The sequence below is a fragment of the Xiphias gladius genome, chromosome 22, assembly GCF_016859285.1.
Source record: "Xiphias gladius isolate SHS-SW01 ecotype Sanya breed wild chromosome 22, ASM1685928v1, whole genome shotgun sequence".
NCBI lineage: Eukaryota > Metazoa > Chordata > Actinopteri > Istiophoriformes > Xiphiidae > Xiphias > Xiphias gladius.
In genome coordinates, this window is record NC_053421.1 from 23,307,975 (window position 1) to 23,335,525 (window position 27,551).

At 38.8% G+C, this 27,551-nt stretch overlaps 2 protein-coding genes across 3 annotated transcripts; both read right to left on the reverse strand.

Moving 5' to 3' along the window:
• Positions 1-470: 470 nt before the first annotated feature.
• Positions 471-18,683, reverse strand: LOC120784011 (hemicentin-1-like). Its single transcript, XM_040117417.1, is given in 20 exon segments — positions 471-2,084; positions 2,621-2,690; positions 3,358-3,466; positions 3,566-3,847; positions 3,959-4,286; positions 4,426-4,444; positions 7,802-8,187; positions 9,138-9,207; positions 9,312-9,423; positions 9,601-9,882; positions 9,985-10,260; positions 10,616-10,936; positions 11,134-11,427; positions 11,698-12,108; positions 13,157-13,235; positions 16,582-16,684; positions 16,773-16,878; positions 17,492-17,908; positions 18,241-18,348; positions 18,653-18,683. Coding segments are annotated over 19 exon segments (4,122 nt in total). The 5' UTR covers positions 18,302-18,348; positions 18,653-18,683; the 3' UTR covers positions 471-1,688.
• A 4,231-nt stretch (positions 18,684-22,914) lies between these two features.
• Positions 22,915-26,467, reverse strand: LOC120784591 (sialic acid-binding Ig-like lectin 14). 2 transcript variants are annotated; one of them, XM_040118513.1, is made up of 5 exons: positions 26,353-26,467; positions 24,694-25,104; positions 24,130-24,423; positions 23,514-23,613; positions 22,915-23,417 (listed from the first exon to the last, which is right to left on the reverse strand). In XM_040118513.1, exons 1-5 carry the CDS (start codon positions 26,438-26,440, stop codon positions 23,309-23,311), a joined length of 1,002 nt encoding a protein of 333 aa, XP_039974447.1. In that variant the 5' UTR covers positions 26,441-26,467; the 3' UTR covers positions 22,915-23,308. The 2 variants fall into 2 exon arrangements, with proteins under 2 accessions (XP_039974447.1, XP_039974445.1); XM_040118511.1 differs by having other exon boundaries at positions 23,514-23,616.
• Between the last annotated feature and the right edge of the window lie 1,084 nt (positions 26,468-27,551).

A 27,551-nucleotide genomic window follows, 5' to 3' on the forward strand; every position in this document is an offset into this window, starting at 1 on the left:
TTTTGTCACTAGTAAATGCACTAAATATTTGCAGAATCAAATGCAAAGTATCTGTGCTCATCATGTCTCTCCATTTTAGCACCATGCAGCCTCTTATAAACCACTTAGGTATTTGTGGAGTTCTCATATTTGTAGGTTCTATTCTCAGTAAAGTCAATGTAGGTATTTCCTTAAATTTGCATCAGTTTTTTTTTTCAGTGTCTCTGGTAACTTCCTGTTGTCATGATTAGGCACTAAACTTGAACTAACATCTGTGAAATCATGCCCATTTAAGCTTCCTAAATTGTGTCAGACTGAAAATGAAGAATAAATACTGGTGACACTTCTTCAGCGCATACGGTTTGGGTTCGTTTTTGTGTCAAGCTGAGAAACAGCCAGAGGGACAGAGTGACGCTTAGGCAAAGAGCGGGACAAAAAGTTGGACATTTTTAAATAAATTTACTGAATTCATATAGCACTTTAATCACAGTAGGGAATGTAGGCACAAATTCACCTTATCTCAAGGTGCGCGGAGAAGGTAAAAAAGTCTGAAGAGGTCAAAACTCTAGCAATCCAAAGCGCTTTATAATTTGCCTCATATTCACATTCATGTTGATGACATCAATGCGCATGCAATGCGCTGGCCTGACCATCGGGAGCTATTTAGGTTTCAGTGTCTTGCTCACGTACACCTGACATGGTCAGCTTTTCCTTGAACACGGCAGAAATCTGTTTGGAGCAGTTCAATCGAAAAACATGCAAAAAAGGACACAACAACATTTTAACACGGAAATTCTGTGCGCTACATCAATGTCTTGATAGTAGTTACACATTAACTCACAGTTTATTCAAAAGTAATATCAGCTGCATTTATTTCTAAAGAGCGTAACTGCTACATAAAGCTGTTGATTCTCCCTAAAAGAGTCTCTATGAGTGAGAGACATCAAAGCATGTTTGCATACAAAGATTTCTACAGCAAAGTGTAAAAATATTTCCTTTAATTTGATGTTTTATTCAAACAGTTTTTTACTTTTGCACCAGGCTTATGTTTCGAGTAATTATACACAGGGTGGCTTGATGGGGGATCAGTCTTGTAAAGCTGCAGTAGTATGGATTTAATATTTACATGAAATGTGCATCATTTGATATTGTTGTCAGAATGGAGTGGTAGTTAAGTGAATGGAGTTGCACTTATTGACGTCTCAATAACGTCCGCTAATCCCAGGCTAAAATGACAGTGATGTGGTAAAAAACCACACTCAGAAGTGTGATTTACATGTCAAACTGAAAAGCCGTCACATCAGTACATATTACATGAGAAACTTCTCTCCAGGAATTCAGTCCATTCTGCCATCCCACCTCCTTTCTGCCCAGAACCCTTAAAATACACCTCTGTCTAACATTTGTCTGCATCTTTTTTTACATATATCATTTCTATATCATCCTTTCTGTAAAAAAAAAGGGGGAAAAAATCTACATCAGCTTCGCAAACACACAAGCATGCAAAAAAATGCCCATATCATTCTCCTAACAGACCACCCTGCATCATATCTGAACTTTAATTTCTGTGCTACATCCACCCCCGTCTTGCTCTCATCCTCCATCCTCTACGCAACGTTATGTTCGTCTCACTCTATGCTTCAACAATTTTTACAAAAAAAATGAAATGTATCCTTAAGTAACTCGACCGAGCTACACAGTCGTCAAGTCTAAGCCATTATTTCATTCACATTAGAATACAGCCCCACAGCCTCGCCACCCTCCTCTGCTTGCATACACTGATGTGTCTCCCTATCCTCCCCTATCATCGCCTCCTCCTCTTCGTCGCCCTCCAGCACTTCCACCTCCTCGTCGCCATTGTCTTGTCTCTCCTGTGTTACTTCTCTCTTGATTTCAGCGTACTCCGTCTCTGTGGGTTCTTGTGTCTCCTTGGCCCACGTGAGACTCTTCCTTTTCATCATGGAGAAGTCGATGTTGGAGTACTCTACCTCTTTTGGTTCCATGTCACCATTCGGGGCAGACTTCCCAGAAGCCTCAGCTCTTCCCTCAGCTGCCTCTTGGTCATGGGTCCCATCATCATCTTCAACTGCTTGACCATCATCGATCTGTCAGACACAACGTAGTAATGATGAGTCATTTGCTATCTCACGCATCCCAGACAATTGTAAGCCTCTGTACAATAGATACAATTTCTCCTCTCCATTAGTGACACTAAATATTTTCATCTGTATTTCAGTCTGTTTCAGTCTGATCTTCCAGGCTGCACCTGGTTTCTATTCAATTCCCTTTGTATTGAAAATCAGCATGTAATGATGTGAAACATGCTTGAGATACTATAGGTAATCCATCAAATGATCACGTCTGTCTTTATTTTAGTCCTAGTTAGATTACTAATTACTAATGCATATACAACTGCATTACAATGCATCAATGAGAGTAGTGTGACAATAAAAGCAGACGTTTGGGATTACATCTCTCAAACACATTTTAGTCCCTGCAAGTTGATCTTTCTTATTCTGTGAAAAAAAAAAAGATGGAAGCGCATGTGTTAACACAAGACTAATATTTTAGCAAACATTTAATTATAATTGAACTAATATATCGTAACAAGCTGTTTTGCTATAAACAGTAATATACATACCTGTGGAACCGCTTGATTGGTCACCATCTCCAGGTTCTCAGCCAGATTTCCAGATATCCTCTGTTTTTTCCTGGGGAGAAATGTAATTAAACAGTGACAAATGTTAACAAATAACAAAGCAATTAATAAGCAAGTATTATGGGAATAAAGTCACTCTTAGAACAGCGTTTTAAAAGGACCACGCCTGATGACCTTTACATCATTATAACCTTTATTTAATCAGGTAATCAGGACTGACGACCATTTTCTTTTGATGTTTGTTTACTTTGTAATAGTCAGGTGATGTGTCCAAAGTGTACCCCACCTCTCACCCACCACCTGCTGAGATGTGCTACAAAGAAAAAGTTACAAACCCACATGGACCTGAGCAGAAAGCAGTCTAGAAGCAGTCTAGTTCAGATTGACTTGTAAAATCTGCATTGCGTTACGAACACAATATTAAATCCATGACAAAAACAGTAGCAAACGGGATTTTTCTAGAAGTCTCTAGTCTCTGCAAGCCGATTGTGTATACTACATGTGTATGGAAGTATATGGATGTATGACTGGATGTAGGAAGAACTCATTCAAAAGTAAATTGGCCAAAACATGCTAAAACACTGGTATGATCCTTTATCACTGATCGTAATAAAGGAATAAAGGCTGACATTCTTGTTGACAAAAAAAGAGAAGAAAGGCAATGCATGAATGTCAAAAAGAAGCTCAGTGATGCAAGGATAACAAAATTAAAAGTGTACCTGTGGCATTTTCTAGGCAAACAGCAGATGGTTGCCAAAAGTATCCCAATCAAAAACGCAATGATGACTTGGGGCTGTTTAACAGTTATTAGGAATTTTGTGAGTAGATCTGGAATCAAGAGGGAAAAACATAACCGAGGTCACTGCTGTTTTTTCTTGGATTTCAGTGATAACTGAAAATGTCAGCAGAGCAGTTGCGAAGACTTACCCTCTTGTCTTACATCATGTATGGTGATCACGATGTTCTCATTTGCTTCCCTCCCGTCAATGCTCTTGACCCACTCAACAATAATGTTGAAGTCTTTTACAGTTAGGGTGATGGTGCTATCGACTGTGTGGTTGGACACCGTGGTAATGACTGAGTACTCAGTCTGGTTCCCCAACAGCGGCCATTTGATGGTGGGTAAGGGCAACCCCTCACTGATGCACACAGGGGTCAGGACCTTCGACTGATTCATACATCCAGAGCTATTCGAGATCTTTGGACACACTGCAAAAAAAGCAGAATCTCTGCATCAAAGAAAGTATCTACTTATTCCTTAATGTATAAAAAATATGCAAATCATTTTACTTTCTAACAAGATTTGTCTACAGCACTTACAAGTCACAGTCACGCCGATCTGCATGGTCAGAGTGGGGCTCGGATATTTTGCTGTGCAGATGTACTGTCCGGTATCTTCTGCTGTTACGTTAGAGATGACAAGAATGGCCATTCCGGTGTCATTCTGCAGGGTGATTTTGGTTTCATTTCGCCGGTTTTTGGAACAGCCTGTAGTCCACATAGTTTCAGATGGCTGGAAACCTTTCACACTGCAGTTCAGATGTAGAGTATCTCCCGCGTTAACAGTTGTTATTCCAGCGATCACAAGTTTCTTCCCATCTTTAAGACAAGAATTAGAATTTATCTGACAAAATAGTTCCTTATTATTCTAAACATGTGGCTCCAGACTGAGGCCGAAAACTACGTGGAACCCTTAAAAATGTCTTAATAAATGTAAGACATTTTTTTAAAAGGATTATTTTGGTTAGAGTCCAATCAACTACAGGATAAATACACTGTTATTAGACTTGATAATGATGAAGATATCTGACAATGAAGAACAGAGAAATTCAAAGAAGGACATTTTGATTATGCCATTATGTTTTTTTCGTCAATGATATTGCATGTCGATATAGTCACAGGTAGTGACGCTGCGGTCTCGGCATCTTCTCATCTTAGTCACGGGGGGAAAAAAAAAGATCATTGATAAACAGTCAATGACTGTTTTCGTTAACGAAATTAACACTAGTTCAGATGCCTTGCTGCACAGATGTACTGTCCAAAATCGTCTGCTGCCATATTAGGGATGGTAAGAGAGGCTAGTTCCTTGTGTTTTTGCAGTTCATTTTCATTTTTCTCACACATGCTTTTGTTAGAGCCAGACTGAGTCTATTTAATAAAAGAGGCAGGGAAACTATCAATGCCACAGGTTAGAGGTTCCGCAGGAACCTGTTAATGAAGAGAGGGGGAAAAAAGAAAGAAGTTTTAAATAGAGAAATAAGAGATAATGGACAGATATTGTGGATCATCCTAGTTTTAACTAGCTACAAAACACAGAAATTAAAATGAATGGGTATTGGTTTAACAAAATATTTATATCATTGAAAGTGTCATCAGCAGCTTCAAAATATAAATATCCCGGATCCTAACAAGGTAAGAATAAAGATACAGACTCTACCTGTGCCAGTATTATTGCCTCTCACAGATAAGAGCAGGGTCGCCCAGATGAGAACGAACATCCTGCTTCAACGCTTCAGAAAGTCAGTCTCTCCCTCCACAGGACAAGCGCTTCATTCCAGTAGCACACACAAAAATGACACGCAGAATGCAATCAGAACGCAAAGTTCAGGTGATGAAACTGGACCGGAAACGCTCCCACGGCTGACTGCACAGATTTTAATACAGGATGCTGCATGTTCTAGCGAGTCAGTAGTTATATTAATCAATTTAGCTACCATCCTTCTTTACAGACTCTGAAATGTTTTATTTTGGAGCACGTTCCAGAGAGCTGCCTAATAAATTAGCTTTACTTATCTTTAACGGCTCAAAAACAGCTTTGAAATAAAAATCTATAGTCGCCCAAATCCTAGACTTTCCCGACTGATTGTGCAAAGATTTCAGAAAAAGCATTTTATTACCTTAGTTAGGGAAGCGTGAATACCCTCTACAGTTTCCATTAACAATTTTAAACTTTTTTAAAAATAAGGTAAATGTTGTGTCTTACCTCTTTCTGTCTCTTCTCTCCTCAGTGATCTCTGCTCTGATCTGACTCTGACCTTTCTTCCTCCTCCTCCTCCTCTTGCACTTCTTCCCTTTGCGCTACAACAAGTTTCCAGGAAGTTTATCTAAACACTGTTGACCACTACTTCCTCTCTCCGTAGACTACCACAGCTAAAACCTCCTTATATCACATTATATAAAATATATCCAGTTGAGAAAGTGCAGCTTTAACACTCAATAATGAAATGAAACTAGTCTTTATTTTTTAAGATCTTAATGGCTGTAAAAGGGTGAGACACTTTGAAAAAAAGGGGGAACCATACATATATGCCTAAACGATGATTAGTTTAATCATCAGTTTGTTCATGTTTGCAAAAAGACAACTCCCATCCTTTATTAATTGCATTAAATACCTGCAGATTCAAAAAGAAATTATTGTTTCATCCTAGTTGTTAATTTCAACTGCATGCAGCCTCTTTGAAAATTACATCTGTATTTGTAACAGTATGTTTTTTTTATGGTCCACTGGTTTATTGTGCATAGTTTTCTTCACAGTTGTGTTTTCAGAAAAGTCACTCAAGCGATTCCTCATTTAAATATTGCCCGATATAGCATGACTGTAATCTTTAACAGCTTCCTTTTCACACAGGCAGTAACTACTATAACTACGAATTGTTGCCGTCCCTATCAGTTACTATATGCCGGCATATTAAACTCTCACTTAACTCGCACAGAAGCTGTGGATATTGCAGATTATAAGAAAGGCTTTGTTGTCTCTGACAACTCAAGGTTTTAGCCCCAAACACAAACGTGTTTTCTGTTTAAAAAAAAAAAAAAAAAACCCAAAACAAAGCAAAAACTGCTCCCTCTGAGTACTGTGAGTCAGTCCGATTCAGTCTTAACACAATTTTCAAAAGGGGAAGCAATTTATTAACAGAACTATAAAAGCAAATGAGGCCAATCAGCTTGCCCAAAAAAAAATTAAATTAAAAGATAAAAAAACTAAACTAAAAGATATTACACTGATTTGTAAATAATCCCTAAAAAATAAAACATAATTAAAATATAAATACATTTGTGAAAACTACTGCAACTGAAATATCACTTTACTATCTTTTTAATACAAAATTTGTTCTTTGTGTTAACTATCCCTCCACTGCAAATCAATAGGAAACAAGGACAGAAAGAGAGAACTTTATATTACAGAAACAAATTTTGGATATATATTTGAAGACACCCACTTGATTCGTCTAACTCAGACTGCTAAAGTTTCATAAAGGTTGATGTTTGAATGCTTTTTTTGCACCGAATGAGGTCCGTAGGTGGCAATGCTTACATTAGAACTACTTTAGGAAGGGATCTAACTCTTTCAATTGTACCTGTGGCCATGTGAGTATTATACTGAGATAGACTTGAAAAAATGTCAATTTACTCCTAGAGTTTCTTTGCTGTGGACACTCCAAGTGAAAATGAAACAAGACTAAAAAGTCTATAGCCATGACAGCGGCTCTGTGAGCCAAATTCTAATGTCAGCATGCCAACAGGCTAACAATGATAACACATGCTGATGTTGACTTTGTACAATGTTTACTATATTCACCATCTTAGTTTAGCATGTTAGCCTACTAACATTCATTTATGAGGACTAACCACGAAGTGCAATGTAGGCTGATAGCAATGATATTATTTTTGCAGCACTTCGACATGAACCAGAGTATTGGGCAAATACAAATTTTAACGACACGATGGCGCTAGATTAAAAGTTAAGGGATCACCAGAGTTATTACAATTCATCCTGTGGGGAAAGATAATGTCTGTACAAAATTTCAAGGCCATTTGTTCGATAGTTCAGATAATTTCGTCTGAACCAAAGGCGGTGGACTGACTGTTGCAGTAACACTTGAATAAGGAAATTCTGCCCAACTTCCGGTCCACCTTTGGTTAAATAAATGCAGGTGCACAGCCCCTAACATGTAGAGGTGGGAAGTGACTCAGTCACAGTATATCACAGGCTGAATTTGGCGTTTGAAGACCATAGCGCTGGTGGTAGAGACTGTTCACGGGAATGTCATCCATTCATTAGAATAAAATTCCATTGTTAGTCCATCATTTCAATCCATAACATCTGATGAGGGCAAAGAAACTTTATCCTCAAGCAACTCCAAAATACAACATAATCCTTACATGTCACCCGTTATACCCTCTACATTGGAGTACACTGATAGGTCCTCCCCTTCCTCCTCTTCTGGGACATGATTCGGCTCCTCATCACCCTCTATAATGGCCTCCTCTTTGCACTCCGACTTTTCACCTTCCTCTCGACCATCATCTTCTCTTTCCTCTTTTACTTCTTTTTTGATTTCGGCATACTCCGTCTCTATGGTCTCTTTCTGCTTTGCTACCTCCTTGGGACTCTTCCTTTTCATCAGTGAGAAATCAATGCTGGCGTACTCCACGTCTTTTGGCCCACTGTCGAGTTCAGGGGCTGTTTTCTCTGCTGCCAAAGTGTCGTATTCGGCTCCCTCTCGGCCCTGACTCTGATCATCTTCTATTGCTTGACCATAACATATCTGTCAAGTACAATGTAAATGATATGACTCATTCGACAGCTGCTACAAGCCCAAAAACTGGGTGCACTATGTATGAAGTCTGTCTGTCTGGGATATTTACATTACCGCCAACCGTTTTTCTCAAGTCATAACCATGTTCTGTTCTCCCAGTCTACAATGAGTCCTTTCATTTTTGAAGGGTTTCTAAATCAGCTCAAAGCAAAACTTGAAACTTACTGTTATCCATCACAATGTATGTTTGCTTTTTTATGAAGGCTAGGTTACTGTTACGTAGTCATCCAGGGCAGTCTTTTCAAATCAGACTGTACTTACAAGTGAAATGCAAAGCAGCAAAGACGGAACTATGGCCATTAAAGAATATATGGCGTTGACTGTGATAGAATATTCAGTGTCTCAAGTTTGCAAGTTTCAGCCCACTGCAAGTTGATTTTCATGCATGAAGTGAATGAAGCATAGAATTAAATAAAGGCAGAGCACTGAAGCAATGCTTGCATGAGGTGATTGAAATGAGCTGCTTCATTCAGACTTCATCATCAGTGGCTCATTCATCAACTGCTTGGCTACGAGCTGACTAATGACGTCCAATCACCAAAATGCAGGTGTACAAATCAGCCTGTAAAACCTGACACTTGTCACTATTAATCTGCTGATGCTGCAGCTCCCTCCAATGTAACTGTATTGCCATTTGTTAATTATGGTCAGTTCCTTGAATAAAGTATCTATGACTGAAAGGGTAAAAAATGAAAGCCACATTCACAGATCTAAAATACACACAGTTCTCCAAAATGATCAGCAATATTGCAATGTACACATTTCTTGAAGAAAATGGACTGAAACATGCAAAACACTTTAGAAAGAGAGATATGGATTATCTCAAACTATTTTTAACACTGGAGACAATTCTGAAGAAAAGAATATATACAGTATTAGATGAACAGCTATATAAATACCAGTGGATCCTCTTGATTGGTCACCATCTCCAGAGTCTCATCCAGTTTTCCAGGGCTCTTCTGTTTTTTTCTGGGAAAGAAAAAAAAATTTAAATAGCAACAAATTTAAATGTATGCATAATTATTATCCAGTAAAAAAAAAAAGGAAATTAATTAATGGAATTAATAGTGTACCTGTGCCAATGTATTGCCAAACAGCAAATGATTGTTGAAAGCAGAACACCAATCAAAAAGGCAATGATATTTTCCAACCGTGAAACAATTTTTAAAAACTTTAGGGACGAATCTGCAATAAGAAGGAACAAAAGGAAAAAATGCTGATGCCCATGTTTTTCAAAATGACAATATACATGCAATAGCTTGCCCAATAGTTGTCTGAATAAAGGAGAGGTAAAAGTGGTACTAAAAATTTCATAAAGCAGTGGTCTAAAGTAGCACAAGTGCTGTTGTAGAGAACACGTACTGTTTTTTCCAGGCAAGTTTACTCGGGTGATGAGGTTTTCTTTTGCTTCCGCATTTCCATTACTGCTGACACACTCAACCGCAATGTCACAGGGGTCTTTTACAGTTAGGATGATGGTGCTATTCACTGTGTAGTTGGATACAGTGGTAATGACCAAGTACTCAGTCTGGTTCTTCAACAGCGGCCATTTGATGGTGGGTAAAGGAAGCCCCTCACTGATACACTCACAGGTCAGGACCTCTGACTGAACCTCACAGCCAGACTTTAAGATCTTTGAAAACCCTGTAAACGCACAAGCAGGATCACAACATCACAACAAAATGCTCATAGTGAAAAATGTGAACATAAACTTCCTTTTCAAAAAGATTATCACAGTGTACTCACAAGTCACAGTAACATCAGCATATTGAGTCACAGTCATGTCCAGGTGTTTTGCTGTACAGATGTACTGCCCAGAATGTCCTGCTGTCACATTAGGGAGGATAAGTGTGAGGGATCCAGTGTGGCTCTGCAGGTCAGTTCCGTCGTGAAAGGTTGTGTTGAAGCCAAGTTTAGTCCACGTTATAAGAGATGGAGGGAAACTTTCAACGCTGCATGTCAGGTTCAGAACATCTCCCTTCTTAACAGTTGTATCCCCAGTGATCCCAGGTTCTCTCATATCTGTGAAGCAAATTTTAAACAAAATATTTGAACTGAAGATGAGATAAAGAGGTAGAAAACAGATGGATGCACTGTACCCATTCTGCCAGTGTATTTTTTTTTAATTCTACCACTGGAGGGTGCTGAAGTCTACAACATTTCAAAACGTGGCAGACTGGCCTTAACGTATAACACCAGTTTTAATTATTCTAAACGTGGCTCCAGTGAGGCTGACAACCAAGGACTTCTGTAAAAATGTAATTAAAATAGAAAAACTATAACAAATACAGTAAATGTCAGTATAGTAGTAGTCCTGCAATTTAAAAAAATAAAAAAATTAAATTTACTGTCTGAAAACGTCATTCAATGTACTTACATATCACTGTTACATCAACATTTTCCCTCAAGGTGATGTTCAGATATTTTGCTGTGCACATGTACAGTCCAGAATCATCTGCCGTCACGTTAGAGATGGAAAGAGTTGCCATTCCACTTTCTTCTTGCACGTAGGTTTCAGTGTCGTTCTGCAGGTCAGTTAATGTGTCATTCTGCAAATTGGGTTCTGTTCCATTTTGAATGTCGGAAAATTTAGCCCACATTATACGTGACGGAGGGAAACTTTCAACACTGCAGGTCAGATTCAGAGTCTCACCCTCCTTTACACTTGTATTCCCAGTGATTCTAACTTCCTTGACATCTGTGAGACAAAAAGAAATGTTGCACAATCACATAAAATTGCTAAATTCTCAACTATCCTGCAAGAACACAGCTGATGTTGTAAAATCCAGCACAGTTCAGAAAACCCTCAGAAATGACACAAGAGCACATCTCTTAGCAACCATATTAGAAAGTAAAAACATAATGTGAGCATGAAGTACAGTGTGTGCTACTCACAAGTCACATTCAGAGTCACTGTCTCCTCTGTAGTCGTGTTTCCTGTGAAGCTGACCTCACAGGTGACCTCCATACTGTGGTGTTCAGCCGACAGGTTAAAGGTCAAAGTTGAGGTATGTTCCTGATTGGCTGTGATGAGTCCTGTGATGTGAGAGTCCATCTCTCCTGCTCCTCTCCAAGTCCAGGTGATTTTAGGATCAGATCCAGAGCAGAGACCAGGAGCAGTGCAGGTCAGTGTGGCCTGCTGTCCCGCTGTCAGCGGAGGAATCATCAATGTGGGCTTCTGACTCAGACCTAATGGGAGACCGGTCCATGATTTGAATCAGTTGAGCACCCTCAAGGTCATCATTCACTTAAATTTGGGCTAAAATCACCTGTTACTTTGTTAAATATTTCAATGGGGCAACCAGTAGGAACTGCAGCAGTTCCTACTGGTTGCCCACAGAGGTCGACAAATGCCAAACATTGCTTTATGTCCCATTCAGACTGTAGATACACAGAATATGTCAGTGCAGTTCATAGGCACACCAATTGACTGTATATATTTGTTGAATCTCTTCATACCGTGAACAGAGACAGTTGCTCTTTGAGCGTATGTAAATCCATCTGCTTGTCCACTCACGACACCATTAACTCTGAGTTGATATAATCCAGAGTCTGACTCCTTCAGGTCATTGATGATGATGCTGCAGTTTTTCAAAGTCACATCAGGCTCCAACAGTGAGACTCGTCCTGTGAACCCAGGCTGAACCTTTCTGTTGTTCTTTTGCGTGTGGAAGATTACGTCTGAATCACCGCATCTTTGTTTAGTTGGTTCACATTTGTACCAAACTATATGTTGGGGTGTAAACCAATAGTAAGTGGTGAAAGAGCACGGTATCACAACACAGAGACCAGCCTCGGCTGTTATTGCTCCATCAGTCAGAGTGATACAGTATGGACCTTGACAGACTTGTCTTTCCCGCACTGATGCACCTGTTAATGAAAACAGTAAGAGAAAAACAGGGAGGGAGGATAATACATTTTGACAACACACCATGATATTTAATAGATGATGGAGGGAGGCTACTAGTCCTGACAATCAGCAAAATTGACTGTGTTTGTTTTATATAACTGCCGTTGTCAGCAGTGTTGAGCAGATACAACACAATGGAATTTCAGCATTTAACATGCTTCTTTATCCATAATATCTTTGGTTAACAAATGAGGAATTTAAATAGCTATTTGACCTAAAGTTTCTAATAATGTGTAATTAGCTGGTAAATTCTGGGGGGAAATCTTAATACATATAAATGTAAAGCTTTTCAGGAGGACATTAATAAGGACAGTTATCATGGTAAAGTATTGCTAACTATTTTGCTCATTTCTTTACAGTTGGCATCATAACAAGAAAACAGTAAAGCTGAATACCTGTATCAGCATTGCTGTTTCTGACAGAGAAGAGCAGAGTCGCCCAGATGAGAACAAACATCCTGATTTGATGGTTGAGACAGTTAATGTCTCTCTCTCAGCAGGACAAACTTTACGCTAAAAATGCAGTAAACATGCAGAATCTGAACCAAGGGAAACTTCACAGTTGATATCGTTATCATTTTAAAACAGGATATTGCATGTTCAGTTATTGCATAGTTGCAAAATTAGCACACTTTACCCAGGCGTCTGACCACCATCACCTTTTTTTTAACGGTAAAGCACTTTGTGACATCTGGTCTTGAAAGGTCATGAATAAATGAATTTAACTACAATAATCTCTACAACAAAATCTCTGAAACAATAAATATCTCTAATCCCTGCCATGTTCCAGGACCCCTGTCCAGCTTTGAGCCCTCTGAATCATTGACTGCACCATCTGTAAAAAGTACAGACTATCCTCAACCGTCCCATCCCCAACCACTCTTTCGCCAGCACAGCCCACCCTAAGTTTACCAGCAAAGCCAGGAATATCGAAAAGTATTGTTATGATCACATAACCTTTGGCAGTTCAAAAAGACATGTTACGTTTTAGTTAAATGGTGTGTTTTACCTCTGTCTGTCTCGTTCTCTCCAACGTGCCCTCTGCTGAGTGTTTCTGCTATGCACAGACCCTTCCTCTCCTCACTTTTCTATTTCTTCCCCGTTTGTGCAACACAGCAGTTTCAGGAAGTTTCCCCGCTCATTGCTGAGCAATACATCTCCTTTCTTGAGACTGAATTTCAAAATGTCGACAATAAAACCATTGTATGTCTAATTACAAATTTGCACCTCCTCCATTGAATAATAAAATATTAAAAGGAAGTTTCTCTTTTCTTTGCTTGTTCTTTTGGAATGGATGTGAAGTAATGTGTAACTTTCCAAAAAAACGGAACTACTGTAAACTGCGTGTTATCTTAACGAACTAGTGCATGCACTTGTCTCCTTTTAGACAGTTTAAGCAAAGAGAGAAATGTTATTGCCAGTAGAAATATGACATCACAAAAAATATGGAGATGCAAGATGAGGCCTTAAAAAGTGGATGAAACAGGATGAAGTTTAAACCCGGTATTACATTTAAAAGCTTACATTAACATATACAGTAACATCACATCTGTTTGGAATATATACAGTTTTTGCATATTACACAGTTCAGCGTTACATAAAAGCAAAGTTGAAAAATAAAAAAATCCAACTACTACTACCAGATTTGTACATGTTATAGGCCACAAATGATCAGAAATCATACTCGAGCAAAGATATGTGTTGATAACTGTTAAGTGGTGGGAAATAACTGGCTACATTTAATCAGTACTGCACTGTAAACAGTGCAAGTACTGTACTGAAGTACAGTTTTGAGGACCCTGTGCTCGAGTTTTTCCATTTTACATCTTCTTCACTGCAATTCTTGGGGAAAATGTCATACTTTTCACCCACTCCACTACGTTTTCTTTGATTGTTAACATATACTTATTTACTTTGCTTATTGAGATATTTCATATTAAACCTACAAAAAAAAATATACTGCAACTATTCAACATATAAAGTAGTTCACATCAGCTATACATATACTACAACGGTATTTTTTTAGGTTGATATTTTACAATTAGCAACAATGCAAACGTTTTACTTGTAATGAAGTGTTTTGTGCCCGTTTACTGCTACTTTTACTCAAGTAAAGGATCAAAATCTTTCCCTGCAGCATCATCTAATATTATACAGTAGTGTTATGCTACACACAGTCAAGGCGGCAAAATTTACCCTGAGAAAAGCCATGGAGCAGACAGGGGGAGGTGCGTTCCCTCCCACCGGGGTATGAAGACGATCTGTCCTTCATGTTGGCGAAATGATCCATGTCATCCATGTCCAACAATCATGTCGTATTATATCCGGACGGACGTGTAGTCTTCCAACATGGAGGCTCCGTGGTATTTTGGCCAGGTTATCCCAGTGCCCGACTCGCCCCTGTCAACATATGCGGTGCAGTTCTGAGTTGTGTTTCCACCTGGATCCAAGTTAGCATCGAAGGCTATCGCCGCTAGCTAACCTGCGGTAGCAGTCTTACAGAAGCACAGAGCTGATATCGTTCGCAATATGGAAAATTTGATAATTCTACTCACCGTTTAAAATTCAAATAATGTTGCTGTTTCTCAACGGTTTCTAAATTTTAATAAAAAGCAAAGTTTACACACGAGTTTTTGGTCATCCGTTTGAACAAAATGCAGCCACACCGACGACCTCTTTGACATGGTGTCAACTGGTTTGGAGCCAACTCCAAGGAACCGTTTAGTGAATGATCATAAACTTTAAAGAAGTTAGACCTAGCAGTCTCCATTAGATTGGGTGAGTTCAAAGTTGTGAAAACATGTGAAAAGAACGACCACCCTTTGATTTTAAACAGGACTAGTTTTCCTTTAGGTACATTTGGGCACAGCTTTTCAAGGTACTTGGCAGGTAGGCTGTTCCAAGGTGTCTCAGTATCTTCTGTCTCTTCATCTAATCCCAGACTGACTCAATGATGTTCAGATCAGGGCGCTGTTGGGGCCAGACCATCTGTTGCAGGACTCCTCATTCTTCTTGTCTCCGAAGATCATTCTTTATGACTCTGGCTGTATGTTTGGGCTCGTTGTCCTGCTGCAGAATGAATTTGGGACTGATCAGACACCTCCCTGATGGTACTGTGCGATCAATAAGAATCTAAACATCTAAATTGCCCAAAACTTTTGCATAGTACAGTGTATGTATATATATATATATATATATATATATATATATATATATATATATATATATAGTGTAATGACCTTAAATTTGCATAGATATCAAAATGGTCAAGTGATTTAAAAGTCTTAACCTTAAAAGTCTTAACTTATATGAATGGACATTAACTTTTACTAGAAGCAGTAAGTATATTGTTGTCATAGATTCACTGAGTTACACTGTAGGCTACAATTTGAAGACTTGTTTTTTTTGCCTGCACTTGTTTATATTTTGGAAATTAGGTAAGCTGAATTCACCGCTAAGAGTTTTCTGTTTGCTACGTAACATCAGATGTACAGACACCTATCAATGAATTACTTTGATACGGAAGAAAACTTAAAAACCTGACGATTCTCAGGCAAGTTCTGGAGCTATAAGGAGTGTCTTTTTACTAGGTGGATTTGTGGACATTTATTTGCCTTGGATATTAGAGATAATGATATCCGCGGAAAGGTAACTCACACTGAACCTAAACTACTACTTTAATTGCCTCCACGACCAGTCACAGCCACTGCTGCCGCTGGAACCGATTATGTTGCTGAGTGAGCCAAACTACAACTGCATGCACCTGTCCCTCACGCAGTGTTTGCCTCACAGCTCTATCCTCCGCGCCTCCCCTACAGTTTGAAAACCTCTGGAAAATGGCCTCACTTTTCATAAGTGAAAACCGCCCTAATGGTACATAAAGTAGCCCAAATTATAACAACACACCCAAATCAATTTTTACCTGCCCAGTCAAAGAAAAGTAGCCAACTGTGTCTGCCTTTAAATCTTAAAACACACTTTTAAAGAATTGCTTTTCATAACAACTATACTTTTTTATTGTGAGATGGCTTTTACATAGCTAGTTTCTTATTTTACGTATGTTTTCTCTTATCTTGAATTTTACTTGTTCTATGTTTTTTATGTAGTAATAGATTGCTGCTTTTTGCTCATGCAGCTGCCTCACGTGGTATGTCCTGTCATTGCCCTTTAGCTTCCTTAACCTGTAAAGCATTTTGTGCCTCCTGCCTGAAAAGTGCTCTTCGGGGAAAAAAAAAAAAAATTAAATAATTACTTTATTTGTTGAAGTTCAAGTTCTGCTGAGATTCATATTGATTGAATGATGGTACAGGAGCTTGAATGAGATTTTCATCCAAAAGTTATGAATTTCAGTGCAAGAAATAATTCAGTGAAGCTGTCTGAAAGTCAACACAGAAGACTATAAAGGCACGTGATGGTTGCTAACATTTGTCAGTTGAGAGGCCGGGCAATAACATCATACTCTGGTGATCTGTCCGTTTTCTGCAGTGACATGTAAGTTCTGTCCTCCAGATTTGGTGTCAGCTTCTTTCTTGATTTCCTTTGGAGAAAAAAAAAAAACCGGTAAGCCAACGATGTGTTGCGCTAACAGAGCCTCTATAGCGTAACATACAGATGTAGTAACATACCAAAAGAAGATCACACAGATTGTGTAGAGGATGTTCACACTGAGAGATACACCAGCAACGGCCCAGGGAAGGACTGCACTGTAAGGTGCACAATGTTGCACAGAACCTACCATAAGAAATTGCATAATGTAGATTGTATGAATGCTCAAGTGTTATAGGTTATGCTCTACATTTTGTGGTACATTTTTTTAGCCATAACCTGATTTGGGCAGTGTAAGGTTGTTGTAAAGTATTCAAATAGTTTGTACTAAAAGCCAGAGAAAAAAGAGATGTAAACAAACTTTTATGAACTGTAATTGCTCAATAATGTATTGTGCTTTGGATAAGGTCATTGTATAAAATAGTAAAACAATATGATCACACCATTATGATGGAATACCATATCTCCATGAAAGTCTATAAAAAATGTAAGTGTAAATGTACATTTTTTTTGTTATCCATACCCAATTAGCCCAAGATCCCAGAACTTTTTTTTAAAAACCAAAGCAAAATCCATCTTTAAATCCTGTAGTCGTAAAAATTTAATGTAAAATGCACAAACCATGCGATAGCCTCACATATGTTGGAAGATGCAGGGCTATGAAAGTTTTTCAGCGTGAATTTGTCAACCTGTTGGTAGTTTTCTGCTCTGAACGTTTACATTTCACTGTTCTGATAACCACATGACAGCTACAGCAAGAAACATCTTCTCTATGTATATTTGCTTTACCCCTTCATACCTTTAACAGAGACAGTTGCTCTTGGAGAGAATGTAAATCCGTCTCTCCCTCCACACGTGATACTATTAACTCTGAGTTGATACGATCCTGAGTCTGACTCAACAAGATCGTTGATGATGATGCTGCAGTTCCTTTAACTCACGTCAGGCTCCAACAGTGACACTCGTCCTACAAAGCCAGACCTAATTTGCTGAATTTCGCTGTTCTTGTTCGTGTGGAAGATTATGTCAGAATCGCCACATCTTTGTTTATTTGGTTCACATTTGTACCAAACTATAATTTTGGGAACGAAGCCAAAACCGGTAGTGAAAGAGCACGGTACCGCAACAGAGAGTCCAGCCTCAGCTGTTATATCTCCTTCAATCAGAGTGATACAGAACCCATCTTGACATTGTTGTCTTCCCGTCATTGATGCACCTGTTGAATGCAAAGAACGACACAATAAAAGCGACAGAAGATATGTAGATTTTGACAGTACCCTGTGCCCTATAATGAATGATAAAAAAAGAGAATACAATGATGACTGTTTCTGTTTTATAAAACTGCTGCTGATAACAGTGTTGACCCAACAACACAACAGAATTTCAGAATTGTACCTTTGGTAATCAAAATTCAGAGTGAGAATAATTAGGAAGCATGTCGGAAAAACTTTCATAAGAATATTTATTGTGGTACATTATGGATAAATATTTTGATGATGAATACCATTGATGTTGGCATCATAACAAGATTACAATAAAGATGCATACCTGCGGCAGCACTGCTGCCTCTCATAGAGAGGAGCAAAGTCACCCAGAGGAGAACAAACATCCTGATTTGATGGTTGAGACAGTCACTCTCCCTCTCCAAAGGACAGACTTTACAGTAAAAGTGCAGCAAATATGCAGGAAGTTTAGTTGACAAAACTGAAACAAAGGAAGCTCCACAGCTGACATCACAAATCCTAGTACAGGATGTTCAATGTTCAGTTTACCGATGTTGCATAAGTAAATTTGGCTGCCACTTTACCCGGGGTCTTGCTAACCTGACACTGTGAAATCTGGTACAAAAAGGTGCTATATGTATAAACATACTTAGAGCAACTCAACAACACTGAAAAATATCATATATTCAGTAAATATAAATATAAATGTATAAAATAAGATAAATGTTGTGTTCTACCTCTTTCTGTTTCTTTCTCCTGCTCTCCTCTCTAGTCTTTCTTCCCTTTCTGCTCTGAACTGACTCTGCTTCTCCTCCATTTTCTATGACTTCCCTCTTTTTGTCCTCTTCTGAAACTGACATATATGACATGACATTTAGAAAAAATATCACATTATGTACCATCTCTTTTTGGGGCCGAAAGGAAACAAAACCCTTTTGGTCTGCTTGCCTTTTTTGTAAGCTTTGTGTTTTGTTCTTTTTTTTTTTTTTTTTTTTTTACTTTCTCTCCATCAGTTTAGGGGAAACTGAAACTTCTTGAAAAAGGGAAGCCTGTGAGGCTTAAAATAAATCTTGTCATTTGGAGGAACCCAATAAGAAAAACCAAAAAGTGCACAGAGCACTTTTTCACACAGAATTTTTAAAAATATTTTCTTAATATGGGATACAAAAGTCTGAGACCACTTTCCGACTCTGGGAAAGTTAAGTGAAGTGTTAATGTTATATAATCATTTCTTATGTATGGCTTCTTTTAATACCATCTCAATGATGCACAACACATACTGTGCAGTACATAAACTGCTGCGTATCTCTGTAAATGGTCTGAACCATGGTTGGAAGTCTGTATCACTGGTAAAGTGAATTACATACCCGCAGATTCAAAGAGAAAGTATCTGAATCATATATCTCAATTTGAACAACCTGTAGAAAGCACTTTTGTATTTTAGAGTTTGTTTGTTTTGTTTTTTTTTGGTTTATATTGTGCCGTGTGGGTACTGCTCTGAGCAAAGTCACTGTAGTATTTATTGATTTAAATACTGGATTATGGCACTATGAAATTCCAAATTTCTGATCAATTGAAAAACAAACGGCTGAATAATAACTATATTCAGCTAAAGACTGTAGTTCTCTCATAACATACTATATGTCTGCATATTACACACTCACTGCAGAAACCATAGACATTGTAGAGTGTCCTAGTTGTTCAAAATGTTGCGTTGACTTAATCCCAACTACAACCAGTGTGTTGTAGTTACAACCTTTGAAGAGTCATAGGCAGCATACAGTCTGCTCACTTTTGTAAGTCCGGTTCATATCTGCAACCTATTTTAAAAAAGGGGAAGTAAGTAGTGACTTGGGCAAAATATCCATAGTTCTGAATTGCTATGATGACTTTTAATTATTTGGGATATGTGGCAAACATATGCAACTAATGAAGAAACTGTAACAAATCTACAAATCAAAATGGCTTTTAGCGTCACCAACAATTACTCATACTGTACCATACCTCAAAAATTCCTACTTTTCATGGAGAGAACCCACTCTTCATGCTACATTGTCAAACATAAAGGTGCAACCACAAGTTCATGTCATAAAGGGTCACAATTTTAAATTTTAAATTTTAAATTATTTTAAAAATCTGATTTAATTTGACTTTAAAATGCCTGTTTTAGATCTCCAGACTAAATCCAAGCTAGAATAGATGACTGTGACTGTACTGGAAATCGCTCAGGTGTGAGGGTGTGTGGTTTGTGAATGGGAGCAAGGTGTTGCAAAATATTGCGTGCTCCATCAGCTTTCCCCGGATAAGAAAAAGGTTTAAAATGTAAGCTATAAATCTTAATTTTTAATGCAAAATATAGGGTGCAGTTACATTTAAATGCCATATTCATAAAACCTTACTCATGTGGAAAATATGATTTAACAGATCAGTCTGTGTCCTCAGAAGACAGGGATTGGTACCACCCTCTATTACTCTTGTTAACGCAGAGGCTGAGCAATAACATCATATTCAGGTGATCTGTCGGTTTTCTGCAGTGACATGTAAAGTCTTTCCTCTTGATTTGGTTTCACCTCTTTTCTTAAATTCCCTTGGAGAGAAGGAAGACTGGGAAATGATTTGTTGTATACAAGTCTCCAGTGCATCAACAGACCCTTCAAAGGCATAAAATGGAGATGTAGTAACTCACCACTCAGGGACCCAAGGAACTGCTCAATGTTGGCACACAATCCGACGGCTTCTTCCAGTACTGCCCGGATCTTTTACAAACATAAACTAGCAGGGCAGGCGGAGTGTCCCGGAGTGCTTTTTTTATTAATAATTCTCAGTGTACTGATGTAAAGATCATTAAAAAAAACAAAAAACATTTCACTAGTGTTAGAACACCTCTCAATCAAGTGTTATACCTTCTGGCAACCACGAGAATTTTCCTCTGTAATGTTGACAGCGGCCCTGACAAACTCTAGGAAGTGATTAGCTGTTTGGAAAACTCCTAAGATGAGACCATGGTGTGGACAGTTTGAGGTTGAATCCTCAATAACGTTTGAGTGAGATCATCCATCCCCACCAGATTTGTCGAACAGGACGGAATAAAGCTTTAGTGATGCTGCACAGGTGATATTTTTACCCTACGATCCAGTGTTGACGCGTAGTGCTTTGAAAACCTTTGATGCATGTCGACAGTACACAGGTAAAATGAAGAGCAGGTGTTTGGAATCGTCTCTAAAGTGAATGCAGTGAGGCCAACAGGGCTTAACGGAGGAGGAAGGCTGCTTGCAGACATGGACTGATAGGAATGCAAATCTCCGGCAGTCAGCAAAGGTTTCACTTCCTGCGTCACCTTAAGAGGTTTCGCACGTCTTCAGATACCTCGATGAATTTTGACTGCTGCGTTATAAAAAGTAGGCGTTCACCTTATATGGCATCAATGTACTCTCAGTGTCTCTGCATAACTTCCTGTTCACACTTAAGGGCGTCAGTGTATCACTGTATACAGCTAAGAACTGGTTTTAAATTCTGTTACAGTCACTTACTATTCAACCACTGCAGAAACTGTCAACATGGCAAAGAGTCCCACGGTTTAGCTGTGTGTAAATGACAGGTCGTTGATTATACCCCAACTACAACCAGCGTGTTTCCTCCCAGATTGGGTCGTCCCTTAATTTTAAAATTTGTGGTTTGATTCCCTGCTCCTGCTTTTGACACGTCAAAGTGTTGTCTTGAGCAGGACAGTGAACCTAACATTGATCCAAATGAGCAGCTGAGTTACCATCCTGCTGAAGAGCCAGACACTGACTGCTCAGTTTTAGTTCTGTGAGTCATGTTGTTTCCTGCAATGCAGCTTTAAAAGGGGAAATAGAAATTTATGACTTGTTTAATACAAGCTACCGATACAGCATGATGGCCTACAGATGATGGTACATAAGTATTTGGGGCCGTGAAGCAATTTTCGTAGTTTTGCCTCTGTACACCACCACGATGGATTTGAAGCCATAAAGATGTGATTGAAGTTCAGACTTTCAGCTTTAATTCAAGGCATTTAACAAAAATATTGCATTAACTGTTTAGCAATTTCATCCATTTTTATATATAGACCCTCATTCTCAGAGGCTCAAAAGTAATAATAAATATGAGGATTATTTTTAATGCTTTGATGAAAATCCTTTGCAGTCAATGACTGCCTGAAGTCTGGAACCCATGGGCATCACCAAATACTGAGTTTTCCTCCCTTGAGATGCTTTGCCAGGCCTTTACTGAAGCCGCCTTCAGTTGCTGCTTGTTTATGGGTCTTTCTGCCCTCAGTTTTTTGTTTTTTCAGTTATTTCATCTTGATGGCTTCGGTTCAGATCCATTGTGGTGGTGTAAAGAGGCAAACTTACGAAAATTGCGTCACTGTCCAAATATTCATGTACCTAACCGTAATTCATAAAGTCGCCATCTCACAGCAGAGATTACAGTAAAGCCCACTTATTTCTTCTGTAGTTCCAACATGAGGTAAATATTTTATATGATACACGACGGAACCATAATGCTGATAATAAATTGTAGTTTGATTTTGTGGCTTGACATTAATATGCTCTTATAGTGTTTGTATCTGAAATGTCTTGATAGGCTGTGATGTAAAATTTGAAGATGTGAGACCCGAAGAGCAGCAGGTTCTTGAAACCCCACTGAAAAGAATAACAGAGAAATCTAATCAAATACTGAATTTCTCATAGTTTGTTTCTTCTCTGTTGATCTGATGGTTTTAATTTTCTCCATCAAGTTTTCGCTCCCACTTTTCAGGCTGATTTGAACAAATATTTTGTTCAAGGTGTGTTCAGGCACCTCGAACTGATGGGACAACTACAACAACTGCGCAGTTATAAATTTATATTTAATGCACAAAAAAAATCCATCCTCATTTTTCAGTGTTTTAAATCTGTGAAACAGGATAAAGCTTCAGTGGTTTGACTTTCCACAAACTCTCTGTAAGGAAATACATTGTCGGCCTAGGGGGAGTGAAACAGATGTTAATAGATGCAGGACTTCAGCATTCTACAGTGTAATAGATGAAAAGTGCGTGCCTGAAAGTGCGTGTTGTATGAATAGGAAAAAGGCCTTGCAAAAGAATGTATGCTCAGTTACCTTCCTCTGGATAAATTAAGGTTTATCAAATGTAAAAAAAAAAGGACTCTAGAAAGTCATATTCATGAAATAGCACACGTTGAAGTATGATTCAACAGATCAGTTGAATGTGCACTCACAGGGTATGGAAATGCTATCTTTGTAAACCTGTAATGCAGACATTCAAACAAACTGAATGACGCTACAGGAGCATCAACAACAAGTTTCCAGTGTAAGAAATCCTTCAATTAATCTGTCTGAAAGACATCCAAGAAGCCTGTAAAGACTAGTTAATTTCGAGGCCGGGCAATAACATCATACTCTGGTGATCTGTCTGTTTTCTGCAGTGACATGTAAGTTCTGTCCTCCTGATTGGGTTTCAGTGTTTTTCTTGCGTACCTTTGGAGAGAAGAAACAGCGGCCCATTATTTGTTGTCTGTCTACCGGTGGATCAAAAGAACTTTCACAGCATAAAATACAGATGTAGAAACATACCACAGGAACACTATGAAGATAATGCAGAGGACATTCACACTGAGAGATGCACCAGCAACGGCCCAGGGAAGAACTGTACTTGGTCCGTGGTGTTGCACGTCTGCTGTAAGAAATAGCATAACATAGCTCGAATAACTGTTGAGGTGATGCATTTCAGTTGTGAGTCACTTACAAAAGATACATACATACAAGTTCTCAAAATGAAATATTCTGTAGTATTCATGAAATACCCACTGTGGTCTGTATTAGCAACTCAAAGCAGAGGAACAAAGAAGGGAAACAAATAAAAGCACTCTAACTGCTGACATGATGTTCTGATGATCTGGACAACAGAATTCGGCAGAATCATAAGACAGTGTCATCATATCATTACAATACAATAAAGCTGATAAAAAAAGAATACTGAATTAGCCCCCAGCCCAAGCTCTCCGAACTATTTATGAAATCATTTTAAAATTTGAAATTAAATTAGAAATTTTAATGTTTTTCAAAACACATTAAATGGGAAGAATAAGAGGTCTCAGAGAATTTGTGAACTTTTAAACCACATGACTAATGTAACTCAGCAAGGTAAAATGTAAATGTGAGGGGGTAAAGTACTGTCTGCTTTACTCACAGGTCACATTCAGAACCACTGTCTCCTCTGTAGTCGTGTTTCCTGTGAAGCTGACCTCACAGGTGACCTCCATACTGTGGTGTTCAGCCGTCAGTTTAAAGGTCAAAGTTGAGGTATGTTCCTGATTGGCTGTGATGAGTCCTGTGATGTGAGAGTCCATCTCTCCTGCTCCTCTCCAAGTCCAGGTGATTTTAGGATCAGATCCAGAGCAGAGACCAGGAGCAGTGCAGGTCAGTGTGGCCTGCTGTCCCGCTGTCAGCGGAGGAATCATCAATGTGGGCTTCTGACTCAGACCTAATGGGAGACCGGTCCATGATTTGAATCAGTTGAGCACCCTCAAGGTCATCATTCACTTAAATTTGGGCTAAAATCACCTGTTACTTTGTTAAATATTTCAATGGGGCAACCAGTAGGAACTGCAGCAGTTCCTACTGGTTGCCCACAGAGGTCGACAAATGCCAAACATTGCTTTATGTCCCATTAAGACTGTAGATACACAGAATATGTCAGTGCAGTTCATAGGCACACCAATTGACTGTATATATTTGTTGAATCTCTTCATACCGTGAACAGAGACAGTTGCTCTTTGAGCGTATGTAAATCCATCTGCTTGTCCACTCACGACACCATTAACTCCGAGTTGATATAATCCAGAGTCTGACTCCTTCAGGTCATTGATGATGATGCTGCAGTTTTTCAAAGTCACATCAGGCTCCAACAGTGAGACTCGTCCTGTGAACCCAGGCTGAACCTTTCTGTTGTTCTTTTTCGTGTGGAAGATTACGTCTGAATCACCGCATTTTTGTTTAGTTGGTTCACATTTGTACCAAACTATATGTTGGGGTGTAAACCAATAGTAAGTGGTGAAAGAGCACGGTATCACAACACAGAGACCAGCCTCGGCTGTTATTGCTCCATCAGTCAGAGTGATACAGTATGGACCTTGACAGACTTGTCTTTCCCGCACTGATGCACCTGTTAATGAAAACAGTCAGAGAAAAACAGGGAGGGAGGATAATACATTTTGACAACACACCATGATATTTAATAGATGATGGAGGGAGGCTACTAGTCCTGACAATCAGCAAAATCGACTGTGTTTGTTTTATATAACTGCCGTTGTCAGCGGTGTGGAGCAGACACAACACAGAATTTAAGATACACTCACTGAGCTCTTTATGAGGAACACCGGTACACCTGCTTATTCATGCCATTATACAATCAGCCAATCATGTGGCAGCAGTGCAATCTTCACATCAAACATCAGAATGGTGAAAAAATATGATCTCAGTGACTTTGACTGTGGCATGATTTTTGGTGCCAGTTTGAGTATTTCTGAAACTGCTGATCTCCTACGATTTTCATGCACGACAGTCTCTAGAGTTTACTCGGAATGGTGCGAAAAACAAAAAACATCTGGTGAGCGGCAGTTCTTCAGATTAAAAGGCCTTGTTGATGAAAGAGGTCAGAGGAGAATGGCCAGACTGGCTGGAGCTGACTGAAAGGCTACGGGAACTCAGATAACCACTCTTTACAACTGCGGTGAGCAGAAAAGCATCTCAGAATGCGCAACACATCGAACCTCGAGGGGAGGGGTGTGGGGAATGTTTTCTGGGCTCACTTTGGGCCCCTTAATACCAATCAATTATAGTTTGAATGCCACAGTCTATCTAAGTCTTGTTGCTGACCATCTTCTAATGCCTACTTCCTGCATTGTAACAGCTATGAAACAAAGCAAAAGTCGTCTCCAGCTGGTTTCATGAACATGACAGTGAGTTCATTGAACTTCAGTGGCCTCCCCAGTCACCAGATCTGAACCCAATATAAACCACTTTGGGATGCGGTAGAGCGGGAGATTGGCAGCGTGAATGTGCAGCTGACAAATCTGCAGAAATGAAGCATGATCATGTCAACATGGACCAGAATCTCAAAGGAATCTTGTGGAATCCATGTCATGAAAAACCTAGGCTGTTTATGACAGAAAATGAAGGCCCTACACAGTATTAGTATGGTGTTCCTAAAATGTGCTTTATGAGTTTATTTCTTTACCATAATGTCTCTGTAAAACAAAAGAGTAATTTAAATAACTATTTATCCTGGAGTTTCCATGTACGTGAATCGATGCTGTGAGTAATGCTACTAATTAGTTGGTAATTACTGCTAACTACTTTGTTCATTTCTTTACAGTTGGCATCAAAACAAGATTACAGTAAAGTTGAATACCTGTATCAGCGTTGCTGTTTCTGACAGAGAAGAGCAGAGTCGCCCAGATGTGAACAAACATCCTGATTTGATGCTTGCGGCAGTCCATCTCTCTCTCCCCAGGAAAAGCTTTACACGCAAAATTGCAGTAAATGTGCAGGAAGTTTAGTTGCTGAAGCTGAAATAAAGGCAGCTCCACAGTTGACAGTCCACATTTAAATACACCTTTCTGCATGTTCAGATATTCTGTGGTTGTTTGAAGAAATTTGGCTACCACTTTACCTATGGGGTGGATAATATTCTATAGTAACAAATAACATTATCTGTTCTAGAGGTGCTATATGAATACACTTTGCTGAAATAAATTTTTCAACAGCCTAACAGATCTGATACAACCAATACATATGATCTCAGCCCTGTACCGGGGCCCCCGTCCAGTCGTGTAAATATTTAGTAACCTCGAACCCCCCAACCAAACCGGACTTTCTTTTTATGACATTATTCAGGGAAGAATGAATAACTTCCATCAGCAGTTTAAAAGCTGTTTATTAAATAAGTTAAATGTTGTGTTTTATCTCTCTCTGTCTCGTTCTCCTGGCTACTTCTCTGCAGAGTGACTTAATTGTGTTTCTTCCCTCTTTGTGGTAAAGGTTTTAAGGAAGTTTTCTTCACTCTCTTGACTATTATTACTCCACTGCTCAGACTACCACATTTTAATACAATTATAATATATATATATATATATATATATATAATGTTTGGGACACTGCACACCCAAAAGGAAAGTATGTATGTCTGTCCTTTATTGATGTCCTTACCTGAATTCACCTATAAAACAACATAGACTTTAAATTAATTACTTTATAAAATACACAATGTTATCAAAATCCATTGTACCATCAGTAAATCCAGAGTAAGCTACGCTAAGCCTTATTTTTGAAGGTTTTTTTAGTTTGACCTTGTAGAACTGGTCAAACTAAAAGTAAAAAGAGCATGGCACAGGGTGTCATTTGATGATGTTCCTTTCAAAACAAAGGAACGAAACAGCTTGAGAAACAGACGTTTCACAGTTTGTTCTTAACAGTAATCAACTGTTTCCATTTCATGTTGTTTTTACTTTATTTATGTTTGCATGGAACTGAAGACAGATGATTTTGCTTGAGGTGTGAAAGAGTTGTTTAAAACCAAGGAGCAAGCAAAGTACTTCACTGCAGAAATCC